The following is a 20,328-nucleotide window of genomic DNA, read 5'->3' on the forward strand; positions in this document are numbered from 1 at the left end:
AAGACTTACTATACAAACCCGTAAGAAAAAGGCAAAAATCCAATTGATAAGTGGGTAAATGATACAAAAAGGAACTTGAATGTCTAACAAACCTGACATGATTATCAGTCTCATTCACTAGTGAGAGAGATGAGACTGTAAACCATAGCTGATGTTTCATGTTCTCGGATTGGCAAAACTAAAAAAAAAAAAAGTGATGCTTTCAAATGTTGCTGGTAATGTAGAAGAATATGATCCTGCATATTCTGTAGGTTGGCGATAATTAAAGTTAATACGTGAATGTACTTTATATTTGTCAGGATAGACCAGGGTATGCTGTTGTACAAAAACAAATCTCCAAACCCTCAGTTGACTTCACATAACAAAGGTTTATATGTTGTTCATGACACAACTGAGTATGAGTTGGGTGGCCCTGTTTTATAGTGATGCCAAGTGAAACATGGTGATTTCCAAAGTTGCCACTGAAGGGTAAGAAGATTAAAGGATTAAAAGAAGATTAAAGGTTTGAAAGGCCAGATTTGGAAGTAGGTTACATCACAGTCACATGTATTCATCCAACTGCAGGAGATACTGAGAAATGTAGTCTTCCCATGTGCCCAAGAACAAAGTGTGGGTGAGCACACAGCATTGTCTGTGCCCTCTCCTTTAACTTAGCAATCCCATTTAGCGAAACTCACACATGTACACAAGGGGAAATGTACAGGATTGTCCATCACAGTATCTTTTGTGATGAATGATAGTGATGAATTTTTAGAAGTAGATACTGATGGCATTCTGTAGGGCAGTTTGTAAATGGGATTAAAGTAGGGCGCCTGGGTGGCTCAGTTGGTTGAGCGTCTGACTTTGGCTCAGGTCATGATCTCCCAGTTCGTGAGTTCAAGCCCTGCGTTGGGCTCTGCTGATAGCTCAGAGCCTAGAGCCTGCTTCATATTCTGTGTCTCCCTGTCTCTTGGCCCCTTGACTGCTCGCGCTCTCTCTCTCTTTCTCAAAAATAAATAAACATTAAAACAATTTTTTTATGGGATTAGAGATGCATGTATCAATATGGATAAATCTCAAAAACATGTTGAAGGAAAAAAGCAACATGGCAGAGTGATAGTCCAAAATAGTATCATTTATATGAGATTAGATGTTGCAGATAATGCTATATATTATTATTTATGAATACATATGTAGTACTGGTATAAAACCTGTAATGAAAGTGGTAAAAACAAATTCTGGATAGTGGCTCCTTCTAGGGAGAAAATGAGATGTGAGAGGGGTGTAAGGGAGCTTCAATTTATCTATAATGTGATCTGATGTTTTATTTCTTTGCACATACTGCATAATGTCAGGGTTTGATAAAATTGGGTACTGGGTACATTGTTATTTGTTATATCAGCCTCTGTATTTTTTCTAAGGGTTTGAAGTGTTTGATGAGAAAGGATATAAAGTTTAAGACCTGGAAAATGATTTCTGAACTATTTTTTAGATATAAATAGCTGAGGTAAACGTTTTGTAATTCTGTGTAGGCATTTTTCTTTAGACATTCTTCTTTTTTCTTCTTTAAAGAAATAGTTATTCTCTTGCATGTAAGTGAAGATTTCCATTTATTTGCCATTGCTTAATATAGAGTACTTAAATTCTAACAGTGCTACTAAAATTATCTTACCGAGTGGACCTTGAGTACTTCGGTTTTCTTTTTTTTTCATGTTTATTTGGGGGAGAGAGAGAGAGAGAGAGAGAGAGAGAGAATGAGCGGGGGAGGGGCAGAGAGAGAGAGGGAGACACAGAATCCGAAGTAGGTTCCAGGCTCTGAGCTTTTAGCACAGAACCCTATGTGGAGCTTGAACTTGTGAACCAGGAGATCATGACCTTGAGCCAAAGTCAGACTCTCAACCAACTGAGCCACCCAGGTGCCCTGAGCACTTCAGTTTTCTAATAACAAGTAATTGTATCATGTGACTTTGTACACAAGTATGAACGTTTTATAATTTTTCAGTTTTTAAATTTTGTGTTTCAGGCTGACAGCGTATTCACAAATTACAAAATATTTTATAAGTTTTCTAAGCTAGTATTTACTATAACTGATCTTTTTAGAATTACTAATGTGGAACAAATGTATTTTCCTGGTGATGGAACACAGAAGAGTGAATAATGAGCAGTAAGGAGTAAGTTCTATCTAGGAGTTAGGACCTAGACCCTGGTTTTGGATATGCACTGTTTTGACAAATGACTTGGCTAACTCACTGAACATCTAATTACAGCAGCAAAATAGGTGTGATATTCAGGATGTTCAGGACTGAGATGAATGAATTGTCAGTTGTTTTAATATCTGTTTATGTTAAGTCAGAAAAACTTGAAGGAAATGTTCAAAAAATTCATGATCGTATCAGCTAAGGTTTTAAGGTAGAGACTGGAAGTTAGAATTGTTAGGGTCTTTGGGGAACAATATACATGTTTTGTTACAAGGAATTTGTAGTACAGAAAGTGTACTGCTGTAAAAATAAAATCCGTGTTCTTTTGTTGTTACAGACAAGCAATCATCTTCTCGGTCCAAAACCATTTCCACTTGACAGGTTATTAGCAATATTGTATAGTATCGTGGATAGCAGGGTTGCTCCAACAGCAAACATCTTTTCCCAGGTAAGCTTACTGATAGGTTATTATCTGTCATCTTCATTTTTATGGAATTCTTCTGGTAGTATAGTTGGTATAGTTCCAAGCATTTAGATTTTTAGTCAGGATATGTTACCGTTTTAACTGTGGAATGAACTTTGTTCTTGGTAAGTACTTGAAAATTCCAAATACAGCATCTTTGAGGATATCCCTGAATATGCTTCTATTTATAGGTATAACTTGATGACAAAAACAACTTGATATTTTTGGATGTTTTCTTTTTTCGATAAAGGAATTTTTTTAGTGTTTATTTTTTAGTAAATAGCAAGCGGGGGAGGGGCAGAGAGTTTGGGAAAAGAGAATCTCAAGCAGGCTCTGTGCTAACAGCCCTGATGTGGGGCTCGAACTCACGAACCGGGAGACCATAACCTGAGCCGAAATCAAGAACTGAATGCTTAACTGACTGAGCCACCCAGACTCCCCTCAGTAAAGGAATTTTTAAATTAAATGATTATAATTATCTTGCTGATTAAATAAATAAGTGGCTTCATGATTAAATTGAAGAATTATAATGTAGAAATATAATCTAATGAAGACAAAATGTTTAAAAACTTATTTATAAGAAAGTAATCTATGATATCCTTATTCCTCATATATATATCTTATAAATTGACAGAATGATTTAAAAAAAAATGCTTATTTTGAGAGAGAACGAGTGCGAGCATGAGCAGGGGTGGGCAGAGAGAGGAGAGAGAGAATCCCAGGAGGCTCGGTGTTTCAGCACAGATCATGGTGTGGGGGCTCGATCTCATGAACCATGAGATTGTGACCTGAGCTGAGCCACCCACGTGCTCCCACAGTATGATTTAAAAAAAATAACTTCCCAGAATGGTTAAATTCTCAGAATTTTCACTAGATGGCAGCAGTAGCATAAAAATATGAAATATGACTTTTTTTTTTTTAAACAAAACAGTCATTAAGGTTTTTATTTCAGTTGACATTTTAAGAAAAACCTATTAAAAATATGGTCACAATAGATTTCTTAATTGGCACATAAAAACAATTCTTACCACATGGTATGAATGACTAGAAGATAAATGAATGATGTGACTAATATTAATGAAAAGCACTCACCTCAGATTTTGCAATGAGCATTTTGTTTTATGTATATTTAGGTTAAAAAATATGTAACATAATAACATTTATGTTACGGATGGTGGTAACTTTCAAGTTTTCATTTAAAGAAGACTTTGAGAACCAAAAACAGATATGTTCTCGACATTCTGCACCCTGAAGTTAGATAATTTTTGTATGTCAGAATTTATAGAAAATTCTTATCTACATTTATTGTGTCCTTGAAGAAAGGTATTCTAGTTGGTTATTAGGCTATGTAAATAATAGCTTAGCTAGATTGGTAGCCTTAATGCTGTTAATTTTAAAAATCTAATTCAGTTTTAATCTGTATTACAGGGATTTTTTTTCATATATATTTTTAAAAAACTTTGCCTGAAATTACTTTTTAAACTTTTTTTTAATGTTTATTTATTCTTGAGAGAGAGCACAAGCAGTGGAGAGGGAGACAGAGGGAGACACAGAATTTGAAGCAGGCCCAAGGCTCTGAGCTGTCAGCACAGAGCCTGATGTGGGGCTCGAACTCACGAAACATGAGATCATGACCTGAGCCAAAGTCGGACACCTAACCGACTGAGCCACCCAGGCACCCCTGAAATTACTTTTTAATCAGACTTTGCATTTTGTTAATAGCTTTCTACATACACTACATGACATTTATGTTTTGTTTCTGCTCTTGCAATAACTGTGAAACAGAAAACAGGTATTATGAACTTTTTATAAGGAATTGAGCCTTAGAGAGGTTAAATGATATTCTCAATATGACACAATGAATAGATCTTTGAGAACCAAAGCCTAGAGAAGTGAGGCAGACAGTTCTAAACAGAAAAGGAAGGCATTTGCATCACATGTGATTGTACTTCACAGATGCCCCAAAATTACCTTGTTGGGGAATGGAAAGAAAGATAATAAGTGGGGTTTTTTCCCCCTTCAGAGAACTTGTAATTTATTCTAGGAGGGAAAAAGCATGTACATAACAATAATGCTATAAGACTGTTAAATGGATGCTAGATGGTGCTACTGAGAATTTTAGAGCAGAGAGAGATCACTTTTGGATAGGGCAGGATGAGAGAAAGATCACTTCACAGAAAAGGCACAAAATGGAGCTGGGCTGTGTGCAACGAGTAGGGTTGTTTTTTCTGTAAGGATTTCTAGTTTACATAAGTGATAGGTGTTTATTGTACAAAAATGAGAAAATAGATAAATAAAAAGAAAAAGTAAGAGAGAAAGCGGACATCTTACTTCCAGTGAGTAGCATCCAGTTAGACTAGAGATTTAAGGGGGGGGTGATAGGAGCAAAGGTGTGGGACTAAGAAAAAGCTAGACACGTTCGTGAACTGTGGCATCGGTTTCATTGAAAGTGGATGGTGCTGCATAGTAGCAGTGGTAGTAGTCACTGGAGTTGGGAGCCAGTAGTCTAGTTCTGCCACCACCACACATCGTGCCTTGCTGTTGCTGCCTTATGTATCGTACCTTACGTTGGTAGAGCAGTCTTGCGCATGCTAAGTTAATTGTTATAAAGGAGAAGGAACTGAAGCTCAGAATGCCTAAAAGATCTGCCCAAGATCACACAGCAAGTCACTGGCAGCATCCAGATTTAGATGCAGCTTGTCCCCAGAAGTATGTCTAGGTTTATAGGGATAGACAGTCCAAAGCACCAGGAGGTTGCTGATGTAGAGATTTACTACTCTTAGGCTTTGATCGTAAACAGTGTCACCAGTTTTTATGCTTTCAACAGTGTCTAATGTAATTAAGGCCTAGATGTATCTTTCTGTTTTTAAGGAAGTTAATTTATCTTCAACCTTAAACACGTAAACAAATTCTTGTTCTTTATTTTTTCTCACTAGCAGTAATCAAACTGGTAATTTTGTATGTTTAAAACATGGTTTTAAATGAATTTGTGTTCATTGGATGACAGCTCATTTAGGACTTGATCTCAGTGATTCCCATTTGGGATACAAAGGGTGAGGGAACACAGATGGATAGATGTAACTAACCCTATTTGCTTGGTCAGTGAAGTAGCCAAGAAAGTCAAGTAACATACAAACCCTGTTTAAGAACAAAATGTGGCTGAAATCACATTCAGAAAAAGGGTATTTCTCCTACATGCTTATTTTTTTCCTTCCCATGGATTCCCAGATCCTTTTGTATTTTCTCCTTTTCATTCATCAACTATGCTCTTGCCCATAGGAATCACAGTTTACCTATGCACGTTTAATTTTCTAAATGAAAAAGATAGGACATTTGTATTGGCATTGCTTACTTGATATGGACACTAGATGGCAATATTGCTGCATTCTAGCTTTAAGATGCACTAGGAAAACCGCTTTGACTCCTTTATATAGTCTTTCATGTTTAGAGAAATCTGTTAATTTCAAAAACTGGTTTATTTGAACAAAAATACAATTGCCTGAAGATGGATAATGAAATATGTGTGTGTGTGTGCACATATGTGTACACGTTCATGAAAATGTAAAGATTGGTAAAGAATTGTGTTGCATAAGTATTTTCCACTTAGAAGAAAGTTATTTTCTTTTGGCTGTAATGTGTCTATATGAGATGATAATGTATTATTTTTCTACTCCCTTATTCTGTATCCTTTAAGGATTTATTTTATAGTAATGTGCTGTTACATGTTACATAATTATTTAATAACTTTTTACATATGATAAATTGATCAAGGGGCACCTGGGTGGCTCAGTTGGTCTAAGTTCGGCTCAGGTCATGATCTCACAGTTGGTGGGTTTGAGCCCCACATCAGGCTCTGTGCTGTCAGCACAGATCCTGCCTTGGATTCTTTGTTTCCCTCTCTCTGCCCCTCCCATGCTTGTTCTCTCTGTCTCTCTGTCAAAAAAATAAATACAAATTAATTAAAAAAAAGGAGAGGCTTGATTCTACTCCTGTTAAAAAAAATTGGTCAAATGTGGCATATATGTTCATGATTTCTTGACGTGAAATTTTATTTCCATTGCAAGATTTCAAGTCCAGTTAAATCTAATCTGTAAAAAAGCTATAAAAATAGTAGGTTAAGGAATCTTTAAAGTTGTTAAAATTCCAGTTAAGAATGATAATCAAATTCATAATGGGATTAGTAATAGTAGTACTGTAATTGTTATTCTTCTGAATATGTTCTTTATCAAATTTTAGACAAAATTCTATTCATTAATCTTTTAGTCTCATAACTAGGTAAAATAATATTACCACATTCAACATTTTACAATAGATTAATGCTCAGATTGATCAAATCAAAACATGGTTTTTAAATTTTTCTGAGACTTTCAAATAAGTTTAGGCTTATGCAATTTAATATAATCTTGTAGTCAGGGACGTGGATCATTTAAAAAATTTTCACTGACCTAAAACAAATATATCTCTTATATATGTATCTGAGCTTTGTGAATGGCAAAGCATTAATTCTGATGTTTTCATTCTTTGTCAGTGTGGCTAGAATGGATAAACTATGCCATTTATATACAGGAAGTGGTCAAGGTTATAGGTATTACTTTCAAATTTTAATTTGATTAGATATGTTATTGAAGACCACTTATCTTTAGAATAGATACTACTGAATTGTCTTTTTTTCAGAAGCATATGAAAACCAGTTATGCTTCTTCATCTTCTTTTTCTTTGATGAAGAATGGTAATTTGGAAATTTTTTGCACCGTCTTGTTCAAACTTTTGATATTTCTGTGTCTTCTCTTACTCATCCTTGCCCACCTCCTCCATAGTCTTGTAGTTAGGTGAAGATAGTGGGAATACAGTTCTTTAAGATTGTGGCCATGTGTATCACTTATTTTAAAATATTAAGCCATATTGCCTTCTCTTTTCCCAGAGGATAAATTTGCTGAAGAGTGTATTTCTGAAATTATTGGTATAGGTTTTTAAAGTGACTTTTATAAAGGAAAGTTATATTTAAAAATTTAAGGACATTCAATTATACATATATTACATATTATCATTGATCTTATTTGATCAGTTAGCATTTTGAAAAATTATTTTTAAAGATAGTTCACTGTAATTCCACAATTCAGGAGTTTTAAAATAATATAATTATTATATTGCTATATTATAAGAAACAGTGCACTCTAAATTAATGTCAAGAAATAGCCGAAAGATATGAAAAGGAACATACATTGTTCCTTTAAAAAATAGTTCTAGGGGCACCTGGGTGGCTCAGTCGGTTAAGTGTCTGACTTCTACTCAGGTCATGATCTCCTGTTTCGTGGGTTCGAGCCCTGCATTAGGCTTTGTGCTGACAGCTCAGAGCCTGGAGCCTGCTCCTGATTCTATGTCTCCCTTTCTCTTTGCCCTTCCCCTACTCATGCTTTGTCTCTCAAAAATGAATAAACGTTAAAAAAAAATAAAAATTAAAAAATTAAAAAATAATAGTTCTATGTGCCATACTGACAAATTGATTTTTTTTGGTAATTAATATGTAATTTCTGAATGGCTTCCTATTTAGGTGTGCATAATTTGATAAGGAAAAAATTAAATTAAAATGTCCTTATAAATTGGGGCACCTGGATGGCTCAGTCGGTTGGGCGCCTGACTTTGGCTCAGGTCAGGATCTCACAGCCTGTGAGTTCGATCCCCGCGTCGGGCTCTGTGCTGACAGCTCAGAGCCTGGAGCCTGCTTCAGATTCTATGTCTCCCTCTCTCTCTGCCCCTCCCCTACTCATGCTCTGTCTCTGTCTCAAAAATAAATAAAGAAAATTTTTTTTAATGTCCTTATAAATTTATTATCATTTTTAAGAGTATAAAAAAGAAAAATCTTGAGCAAAGTATAACATACAGGTATATTTTTTTAAAAAATACACATTTCCATTTCTACTTTCTCTGCTTTTTGAACTCATGTCATGATGCCTTATATATACTGGAATATATTTGGACTATATTTCTACATCAGTTTAATTTTTTGGTCATGAATCAACTTGATCTTTCCCCACAAAGATTGCATTAATTGCAGTAGCATTTAGATAACTTCATGCTTTCTACTCATTTAGTTGTGGTTTATAAGCTCTACGGGATATATTTAAACTAATAATTTTGATAATTTCCAGATAATTATCAGTCAGAATGCAGAATGATAATTTAGTTATTTTACCTGTGCGAGTTTTCTGAAGCAGAGGCTTCACCTCTAATTTATCATAGCTGGAAGATGTTTTTGCTGTACTTGTTAGGACTGCTAACCTTTATTCAACCAAAGCCAGATTTTTGGCATTTTTCTTCAAATATAGGTAGATGTACAGTAAATTTGTATAATTTCCTGCTTTTTTAAAGTATAGAAGGGATTTTGTTAATATTATTTACTTCAAAAACATTTAAAAATAAAAATTTTAGGGGTGTCTGGGTGGCTCAGTTGGTTCAGCCTCTGACTTTGGCTCAGGTCATGATCTCACTGCTTGTGAGTTCAAGCCCAGCTTCCGGCTCTGTGCTGACAGTTGAGCCTGGAGCCTGCTTTAGATTCTCTGTCTCCCTTTCTTTCTACTCCTCCCCTGCTTGTTCATTCCCTCTCTCTCTCTCTTTCAAAACTAAACATTAAAAAAAAAATTAACAAACGTGTTTGTTGAATCTTTCCTTTTGACATGCCTTGAACTTAGTGTTGTGGAACATGATTGTTTTATACCTGGTCATAATTAAATTTTGCTAATATCAAATTAAATTTAGTTGTAAGTAAATTAGACTCAATTAGTTGTGTTTATTAGTATCAAACAATCCCAATTAAGACTTGAAACTTGTTATGGACAAATAAGCAGTGTATTATATTCGGCTTATTATAAACTAGGTGGCTCTTAAAAAGTCAAATGGGTATATATCAAATGCTTGGTGATTGTAGATTATACTATTACATCTCTCTTTTATATACAATATTTCAAACTATTTTTGTAAACTTTTAACAGAAACTACTTTAACCAAATAAACTGATTTTATAGATTTTACTTATAATTAGAAAACTTCTTTACCTTAAAAAAATTAGTTTGCATATTTTATAATATTATAGTTGTTTGATACATATTTTTACAGGAAAAGTAATAACATTTATTAAATACTAGCTAATCTCCTAGCATCAGAAATCATAGTTGATGAAATACTATCCCATAGACATACTGATTAGATAAGAATTTGAACCTCATAAACATAAAGAGTAATGTCCTAAAATCTAGCTATAATATATTATGAAGCGAGTTTAAGTGTGATTATTTTCTATTTCTATATATTAAAGGTAGCGAAGAAAACAGACAGTTTTCCTGAAAATAGATTCTCTGCATAGTAGAGTATTAGAAGATATGAAAAGCTATTTTTTGGTGATTTGTCTGTGCTTCATTTGGCTTGTAATCACATTCCAGTGTCTCTGTTATATCCAACTTAAATACTTGATGCTATTAACGTAAATTATATAAATCGCAGAAAATATCTTGAATGCTAACATTTTCTAATAACCTTATTATGTTTTTTTAAACCACAACTGAGATTGTGGGACATTTCATTGCAAACACGGTTAGGAGGCTTACTTAATGTCTGCTTCACTGATGAATATAAGTCAGCAGGGGTGCTGTTTGACTGAGGCAGGCCCTTCTCTAGCCTTGAAGAGCCTGACTGCCATGATGCTTAGTCTCCACTGGTGCAGTAAATTAGATTCTCGAATCCACTACTACCCCTAATGTGGATGTATTACTATTCTGCCATCAGGCCTCTCTGTAGTAGGTGCTTATTTCTGCAGATTTTTAAAAAACTATTTAGGGATGTTTCATATTTCAAAAGAGTCAAGTTACTTTTGTGGTAAAGAATACTAATATAATCATTACCAAAGATTAAAAAAAAAAAAAGGGCACAGTATATTTTACTCTATTGCCCAGGTTGAATTTCTTGTCATCTGTAAAAGAACAGTGTTTACCCCTACACTACTCTTCTCATGTCTTCCCTAACTCTGGTATTAAATTTCTTCAGTGTAGCTCCTTTGCCTTTGTGAATATATCAGCCCAGCAGTAGGCATTTTTATTGAACTCTAGAAAAATGGAACCATTGCTTAAGGGTGACATGTAAAATACTGCCTAAGGGATAAAAAAAAATGCATAAATTATGCTTTCACCTTTTGAGTAAAATAATATATTGGTACCTTATTTTTGTAGGCAATATTTTATAACTACCTTTCTCAAAGCTTAGTAGTGCCTCTAATAAGTATACCAAATGTATACCCTTTGTTCACATTTTGGGGGCAAATGCATTCAACACCAATAAATTTTATTTGGCTTGGCAGAATTTTTTGCTGAAAACACAAAGGAATGTATGGAAATGTGCCTTCGCATGCCTATTTAAGAGAACCTGTATTGTTAATATAGTGACTACTATAGGCAAATGCATACCTTAATTAGAGCTTTATGACTAGTTTGTCCTAATGAGGAAAGGAGTTTCAATAAGAATAGGTTAGGAGTTAAATGATTTGGAAAAATCTACATCATGGAAATGTGTGCTACATATTAAAATACTTTTACAAAAAGATGATTAGAAGAAGCATTGATGCTTAAGGGGTTTTCCAATGAGAAATTGTCTTGATTCCTTGTCAGCTCACAACTAATTAGAGTCTTTGGGAGGATGTTGGCCTCACCTGCCCATACAAAGACATATTTCAGTAGCTGATGCTGCAGAAAAGTCCTTATCCTTTCCCCTAGGTGAGAAATTGGGGTTCTCAGTGCTAAGTCATCCATAGAACCTAATTGTTCCCTCAACTTGGACTCTCTGAATGTGATAGAGTTGAATTCTTAGAATTGAGAGTAGTCATGCCCTATTGATAGTTAGGAATCAGAAAGGGAAATAAACTTACCCTGAACTGTCTTGTCTCCTCCCTTAACTTCAAATGCTGTGTGTCTGCTGACATCTTTTCAGTTCTGTATTTCTAGCCCTTATCCTAGCTCTGGACCCTAATTGCCAACTGAACAGTCATACCTCAATGTGCTGTGGTCATCACACACTGAATGTATCCAAAACAAAAATTATTCCCTAAACCTCTTTCTGTTTTTTCAGTGTTACCTAGATTTCAGAACTAATTATTTATTTATTCAGCCTTTAACAAAGCACATACTTTGTGGTATGCACAATGTTAGGTGCTAGAAACACAAAGATAATATAGGTATTTTTTAGTTCAATGGAGAAATCATCTCTGAATGATTTTGTCTCCATTTACTTGGTCACCAAGTCCAATCTATTTTTCCTCCTAAATACAGATGGTTCTTGGATATATTCCTTTCTTTCCCCATTGCCATGACCTTAAATCTATATTTTCTTTGTCTCCTAGACTATTGCACCATTGTCCTAACTGGTCTCCCTGTCACCAAGTACTTTTGAATTTATCTTCCATACAGTCGTCAGCATAAATCTTAAGTAAATTTGATCTTGTTTTTCTGCTTACATTAAAAAAAAATTTTTTTTTAGTGTTTTTATTTATTTATTTTGGGAGAGACAGAGCACAAGTGGGAGAGGGCAGAGAAAGAGAGAGGGAGAGGGAGACACAGAATCCAAAGCAGGCTCCAGGCTCCAGGCTCCAGGCTCCAGGCTCCAGGCTCCGAGCTGTCAGCACAGAGCCCAATGCTGGGCTCAAACTCATGAGCTGTGAGATCATGACCTGAGCTGAAGTCACACGCTTAACTGACTGAGCCACCCAGGTGCCCCTCTGCTTGTACTGTTTTAAATGAGTTACATTATCTGTAAAATCATTTCTCCATTCCATAGCATTTCCTGTAAGTTTCTTCACAAACTGGCCCCATTTTCTGCCACTTCCTACACCATTCACAGTAAGCTGTTTCCTCTCTGAAAGCACAACCAGTTTTTCCTTTATATTGTTATATGTGCTTTTCCCCTACCACTGTTGAGCTCTCTTTTATGCTTTGTGATCCACACCCCCCAAATGCCATTTCTCAATTAATCCACATTTTGCCTCCCTCCCTATTATTCATTCTCTTCTCTATAATCAGATAGTTGTGTTTGTACTTAACCACTCGCATCCCTCTCATAATTGTGTTATTACTATTTTATTATGTGTTTATCTTCTCTGATATCATGAACTCTTTGAGGTTGCAAAGACCTTGTCTTCATTTTTGTGTCTCTCACATAGTGCCTTGAATGTGAGATTCACTCATTGAATGAATGGTTTCCCATTCTCTTAAGCTTGCAGTTATGGTCTTCTTAGAGACTAAAGATTTGCAGTCATTTGTGTGCTGATTAAGTTCTAGGGATTATAGGCATTATCTTTAGTTCCTCTATGTAAAAACGTACATGCCAGTTTTTGTTTATCTGAGCATAATTGGAGACTAATAGTCCACTCCCCACCTTTTTTTTTTTAACTAAAAATTCCAAAGATGAATTTCCAGAGATGATGATTTTAAGTTGAACAGCTTTGACAGCATTTACCTATCGCTTCTATTGCCGTGCTCATCATCTCCACCTCATGTGTGGAGAACTGTCAGTTGAACTCTCTTGATGTATGCCACATGCTCATGAGCTATCACGTCACCTGAAATCAGATCAAATGTGCTTGTTGGGTTGTGTGAACCTCATGCATTAACATATCATATGTTAAGTTCTTTTATTTAAATAATTTAATATGTTTCAAGTTATAAAGCTCCTCCAGGACAAACAGGACAGGGTATTTCACAAATCAATTGACATAGATATCAACCTATGAAAGTATAAAAATAATGAGCATGTTAAAAATTAATTACAGTTGTAAATTGATTTCCTTTCGTTGGCAGAAAGAACATAGTTTATTAGCCCAGGAGCAGGTTCACACTGTTTTAACATCAAGCACTTCCAGCTGAAGCTTGTTAGTGACTGCCTCTCAGATTAAGGAAAAAAAAACCTCACTGTGGTACATGAACTGCTCTTGTTAAGACATAAATAATCAGCTCATCCCCTACATGGATGAGAACAAAGAACATAATAGTATACAGAGCAAAGATTAATTAAGTAAATATTGCACGACCCCATTTAAGATGTTAATTAAAAAATATCCAAGTGTAAGGAGGTGTTCACTTTTAATTTTTCTTTGTGAATGCCTCTGTCATGACATAGGTGCTATTCACAGGAGAAAAATACATACTTTGGCACTTGAATTAGGCAGATTGATTATTTTAAGCTAAAGTAAAATAAAATTCTTTGTGGTTAGTATGTTGCTAATGCATGAAAGCTAGGGAAATAACATTCTTTTTTGATCGTAAGATGCTTCAGAATTTTAGGGGTTTTGTTCATTAAAAATTTTTTTTTTAAATGTTTATTTTGAGAGAGAGAGAGACAGAGCATGAGCAGGGGAAGAGCAAAGAGAGAGAGAGAGACAGAATCTGAAGGAGGCTCCAGGCTCTGAGCTGTCAGCACAGAGCCCGATGTGGGGCTTGAACTCACAAACTGCGAGATCGTGACCTGAGCCGAAGTCGTATGCTTAACTGACTGAGCCACCCAGATGCCCTTTGTTCATTTTTAAACCAAGGGCTAAAAACCAGAAATTTTATTTTGAGGAAAAACATCGGTGGCAACATATGACTAAAACTTAACACTAATATTAACTAGTTCCCAAAGCTCTTTTTTCCCCTTTTCTCAAGTTATGTCCGTATCTTCAGCTAGATCCTGACTTATAGTATAGTCCCCTCCACCTTTTTTTTTTTTTTAACTTTATTCTGTATTCCTGGCACAAAATCCAAATCCTGACTTGGAAAAACCGACTCCCTAGGCTACTTTCATGTTCATTTGAATTTCATTCATCTAGATTTGAGCTTGACACAATAGACAAGCAGCTGTGGAAGACAGTACATAGTCTCCTAAAATCTGGAAATTATTGGCAAAAGAATATGCTTTAATAGGTAATAGAAACCAAAAAGTGGGGGTAAATGATTTCCATACAAAAATTTAAACTTACTTAAATAATTAAAATGACACTTCTTGAGAATGATTTCAATGTTTCAGGAAACACCTTTCCATTACTTTTGCTTTTTAAAAGCTTAATGTTTATCCTAACTTAATTTTTTCAACTGTTACATGTTTTGTATGATTTAGTGTCATAAATTTTTCTGTAAATGATCTTTAATCCACAAATGTATAAGAAATTTTACATTGGGATACCGTTTTTAACATTACCTAATTTTAGATTTTAAGAAATCATGCAATTTCTCCACCTTAAATTATCTTTTAAAAATTAAACCTTAAGGGGCTCCTGGGTGGCTTAGTTCGTTGAGCGTCCGACTTTGGCCCAGGCCCTGATCCCGCGCTTCATGGGTTCCAGCCCCGCATTGGGCTCTGTGCCGATGGCTCAAAGCCTGGAGCCTGTTTCAGATTCTGTGTCTCCCTTTCTCTCTCTCTGCCCCTCCCCCACTCTGTCTCCCGAAACAAATTAAAAAATAAATAAAAATTAAAATTAAACCTTAAAAGCAACGATTTTATATCTAATATAATGTGCAGTCTGATTTATGGAAAGTTAACATTTCATTAGGTTAATAAAGTCCACTTAATATTTTACTTTGGTGAATCACACCCCTCACATCTGATCATTTGTTCACATGTTTGTTGAATAGTAATTCTCAAGGCTGTTACCTGTATCCCTAGGGCAGGACATTTGCCTATGTGGACATATTTCTTTATCCTTTCTGCTACAGTTTCATTAAGGTCTTTGTTTTGTCTGTAGTGGTTTTCCCGCTGGGTTTCTAACTTCTGGCATATTCACAGGACCTCCTTCCAGGGTGTAATGCTTCTAGAGTTATCATTTTACTCCTCTCTTCCATAAAGCTTTCTTGAGTCTATCCCAACAAAGTGACCTCTTCCCTGGGTACTGTAGCTCCCTTTTGGGGGTAGTGTAAGAAATCTGGGCTTTAGATTCAGATGGTATTCAAATTCAGTGGTGCTCTTATAACTGTTAGCTCAGTGACCTTGAACATTTACCTCTTTGAAGTTGTTTCCTCATCTGGAAAAAGAGGTTTATGTATAGTACCTAACTCATGGTGGGATTGTTGTGAGGACTGAAGAAATTAAAGTGCCTACCACAGTGTCTGTATTTATAATCTATCAATGCTGTATCTGATCTGTAGAGCTGGGACTCAGTAGTAGGTTCCAGTCCCCATATCACTAATTACCCATGGTATCTAATATTAACCAGTCCCATGGCTCTCCCCCACCCACCCTCAAGTTTTGTCCATATTCCCTGCTAGATCCTGAAGGAAGAAAGGAATGCCAGGTTACATATGTGTCATTCTCAGGAATTTGGAAGGACTCTAGAAGAAAAGATAAAAGTATTGACTGGGGTCTTTAGTACAGTAGTTAATACTCTTGGCAGACCACCTTGTAATATTCATCAGCACCCAAAGTGAGGCATTATTTTGGCTAAACATTTTTAATATGTTAAAGATTCTTAAGACTTAATATGTTAAAATTCTTAATATGTTAAAGATGCTTAATTTAAAATTTATTTTTGGAACTCTGAAATGTTTTTTTGTAAATCTCCAGCATGGTATAGGTGTTGTATTCTTTTTCACTGGGACTTTTAGAGTAAATAATTTCGAAACATCTGCTAAAGTGCTTCAACATATTTGTTTGGGGTGACTGACCAGGGACTGATAATGTCATTCATCCTTTTATGATGTCTGTTTTCTCATCCGTAAAATGAGGCATTGATCTCCAAAGTTTTCAGTACTGATGGATTAGCTCAGAATTTTATTTTATAGTCATTTTTATATTGAAACATTTTAGTTTTTAATAAGTTTGAAACATTTGGTTTTTATAGCCCCCACATAACTGAAAAACCTTCACAGTTTTAAGATATAGAAATAAAAAGTAAAATTTGGGAAAATGTAAATCCCAACCTGGGATTTGCATAATAATAGTTTTGCTGTTATAATTTTATGTTCTAGAGAAATAAGTTGTACAAGCCACAGGTTTGTAGCAACTTTGTGAGGACTTTATGGGCCCAGAGCATGAAACCAGCAGCTTTAAATCCTTTGTTGCTGAACCACAAGTCGTACCTAATCATCTAGCTTTCAATAAGAAAATCTGTAATCTATATGCTTTTTAAAATCAACACAGACTCACCACAGCACCATATCAATGTTGAAATAATTAACATCTCTTACTTGCCCATTTTAAGCAATATTTTATCAAGTTGGTTTAAATCTCTGTAAATATGAGTCAAAAACTGTTTTTATTTCTCTAAGTAGATACCTAGCTTCGTAGGTACTTAAACATTTTGAGAACAGATTTATTCAGGCAATTTATAAAGTCTTTCTCAAAGCTCTCTATATATTGTGTATTTTATCAGTGTATTTATGTATGTATATGTGTTTTTATTGAGGTATAATTGACTACAACATTATCTTAGTCTCAGGTGTGGAACACAATGAATTGAGATTTGCATATATTGTGAAATCACTACAGTAAGTCTAGTTAACACTTTTCACCATACATAGTCATAATTTTTTTCTTGTGTATTTATTTTATTGAATCTTCTATATGTATTTTTTTGGAGGTAATTGGGTTATTGTAGATTTGCATGTAATTGTGAGAAATAAAATGGAATCTCTTCTCCTGTGTGCCCTTTATTCAGTTTCCCCCCAAGGTAACATCTTACAGAATTATAGTACCACAACCAGGAGGTTGACATTGATACAATCCACTGATCTTATTCAAATGTCCCACTTTTACAAATATTTATTTTTGTGTATATCTGTGCATACTTGCTTACGTGAAATTTTATCCCATGTGTAGGTTTGTATATCCACCACCACAGTCGAGATACAGACCAGTGACATCACTCCAAAGACCCCTATTTTATAACCACACCTACCTCCTTCCTCCCCCCTCTACCAATCCCTGGCAACCACTAATCTCCATCTCTAAAGTTCTATGAATTTAAGAATTTTTAGAAACAGAATTATATAGTATACTGTTTTGAGATTGGCTTTTTTCACTCAGCATAATTAACTCTTTTGAGATTCATCCAAGTTTTTGCATGTATCATAGTTCATTTTTTTTCTTCATGCTGAGAGGTAGTCCATGATAGGGATGTACCACACTTTAACCATTCACTCATTGAGGGACATGTGGGCTCTTTTCCATTCTTTGTTTTGTTTTGTATAGTATAGTTTTGGTTTTGGCTATTACAAATAAAGCTACTGTGAACATTCACGTACAGGTTTTTGTATGAACATGGAATTCTCTGGGATAAATGCCCAGTGGTGCAATTGCTGATAATCTAATAATTGCATGTTTAGTTTTATAAGTGATATCAGTGTTTTACCACTTCCAGTGAAGCATGGTAACCTTACTTCCAGTTAGACCCCTTTTCTTTCTCCCTTTTAAAATATTACTGTCTTGAGTATCAGGTTGGTGGAATAATTTTTAATCAGAGATGATATAGAACACTCACAAGGAGATGGTCTATTTGATTTATCGTATTTCTGCTCTTTCCATTGTTTTGTCTTATTTCTTGATGCCCAAGGTTCCTTCTTTTATCGTTTCCTTTTTTTGTTTAAAGAACTTACTTTAACCATGATTTAAAGGCAGGTCTGCTAGTGACAGATTCTTTAGTTTTCCCTCATATGAGAAGCTCTTTATTTCCACTTTATTCATGAAGGATAGTTTTTTGAGACATAGAACTCATAATTACCAGTTTTGTGGTGGTAGGATTCCTGTTCCAGTCAGGGAAGAATAGACCTGCCTGGGTAGCTTTCTGTTCTGGATTGGGAATTACGGGGTGCTAGGCCTGGGTTACTTTGTGCTTTTGGGTGGGGAGTCATAGGACTCCCTGCTTTTATATTGTTCCTCTAGTTCTAGGCCCATAAGCAGTCTGCGTTCCCCTTTGCACCTTTCAGAATCCTCCTTTGCTTGCTTCTTATTGTTTCCAGGGTGGATAGTTGTCCAGGGAAAGATAGTAAATATGAATCGATGCCATCTTGTCTGGACCAGAAGTTCTCCTGTATTTTTATTTTTTTATCTTTTCTTTCCAGCCCTACTTTCTAGGCTCTTTGTTAGTATTTGTTTATAAAGTATATTCAATGGTAGGGGCACCTGTATGGCTCAGTCAGTTAAGCATCTGACTCTTGGTTTCGACTCAGGTCATGATCTCTTGGTTCATGGGTTCAAACCCCTTGTTAGTCTCTGCACTGACAGCATGGGACCTGCTTGGGATTCTCCCCTTCTCTGCCCCTCCCCTGCTTGTGCTAACTCACTCTCTCTCTCAAAATAAATAAACTTTAAAATATATATATATATATATATATATTCAAAGGTAATTGCAAAGTTGAGTTGCATGAGAAGCCTACTGTAAATTAGTGCTAAGTTTTTTTTTCAGTATCTTCAAATATATTTTACCATTATTATTTAGAAAGTTTGTCTCCAATAAAGATTAAATTCTTTTAAGACATTAATTTTATTCACCGCAGTATATTTCAGTTTATTCTTTGCTAGAAACAGAGCCTTACCCAGAATCACTTCCTGCATTTGGGGCGTTAACAATGGGAATGATTCTAACAACAGGATTGGTTGCTGCAGCAGATAGGAAAGACTCTGGTCCCATCTCTACCTTATGCATGCACGTGCATACACACAAAACTGAGACACTGTAATGCATCTGGTCCCGAGTGCCTTCACTGTCTAGACTTCTGCCATATTCCCACCAGCCATATCAAACCACAGGTATTAATGCCAACCTGGAGGTACGATTTCACTATGTTGTCACGAGCATTTAAACTTGTGCAGGGAAGTAAATCAGTTTTTTCTGTGGTCCTGTTTATCTTTGAATGCACAGTACCTAGAGCAAGTCCTCAAGAGTTTTGTGAATATACAATTAGAAACAAATATTAGATAATTTTTAAGAATTGGCTAGTGGAGAGGAAGGTGGATATTCTTGAACTTTATGTATAGAAATAATTTTCCAAAGTTTCATGTGCTTTTTCCTACAAGTTTTCATTTAGGTATAAGTTCATATGTTTAAGATTCAAAATGTTCACCCCACAAGTTAATCTTTGTACATGATTTTTGTCAGTTTTACTCTAGTAATATTTTAATAAACTGGCAGAGTACTTTTAAATTGTTGGTACATTTGTACACTGCTTTATTTAATGTTCTCTTAAACTCTGTGTGTCTGTTCTTTTTGTTCATATGATAAGGTTACAGAATAAAAAAATCTCTGAAATTAGTAATTTTTAATTTAAAAAAATCACATCCTAATTTAATTGCTTTATTTTGGTTTTGGATTTTTTTGTGTATTAGTTTTTCCTGAATCCTACCTTCCCCTCCTCCCAATGTTGAGCAGTCATCTTATTAACAGTTTGGAAATACCTCTTGACTGATACATCTTAAAGTGATACTGTTTCCTTTGCACAATTTACATGATTATCCATGGAATTCTGGTAATGATTTTCAGGGGCTCTCTGGTTCAATTTACTGCCTTTGGAAATTTGTTGTAACTAATGTGATAAAAGTAATAAAAGCGTAGGCTATCCGAAAATATTCTTGAAATTCTAACTTAAATAGATTAAAGACAGATTTTTGTGTTTCTTTTGAAAAAATGCATAAGAGTAATTTAGCATACAATTTGAGTTCAAGGATTAAGTATATGAGGGTATTTGA

The 20,328-nt window shown here is 35.1% G+C and overlaps 1 protein-coding gene across 2 annotated transcripts in view; it reads left to right on the forward strand.

The window, feature by feature from the left end:
- ORC5 (origin recognition complex subunit 5) overlaps positions 1-20,328 on the forward strand; it is a 79,785-nt gene that overhangs the window by 42,367 nt on the left and 17,090 nt on the right. For both annotated transcript variants that reach the window (XM_042915874.1, XM_042915864.1), the window contains exon 12: positions 2,515-2,625. In XM_042915874.1, coding sequence (XP_042771808.1) covers positions 2,515-2,625 — 111 coding nt within the window. The remainder of the gene's footprint in view (positions 1-2,514; positions 2,626-20,328) is intronic.

Source organism: Panthera leo, chromosome A2, assembly GCF_018350215.1.
Source record: "Panthera leo isolate Ple1 chromosome A2, P.leo_Ple1_pat1.1, whole genome shotgun sequence".
Classification (NCBI taxonomy): domain Eukaryota; kingdom Metazoa; phylum Chordata; class Mammalia; order Carnivora; family Felidae; genus Panthera; species Panthera leo.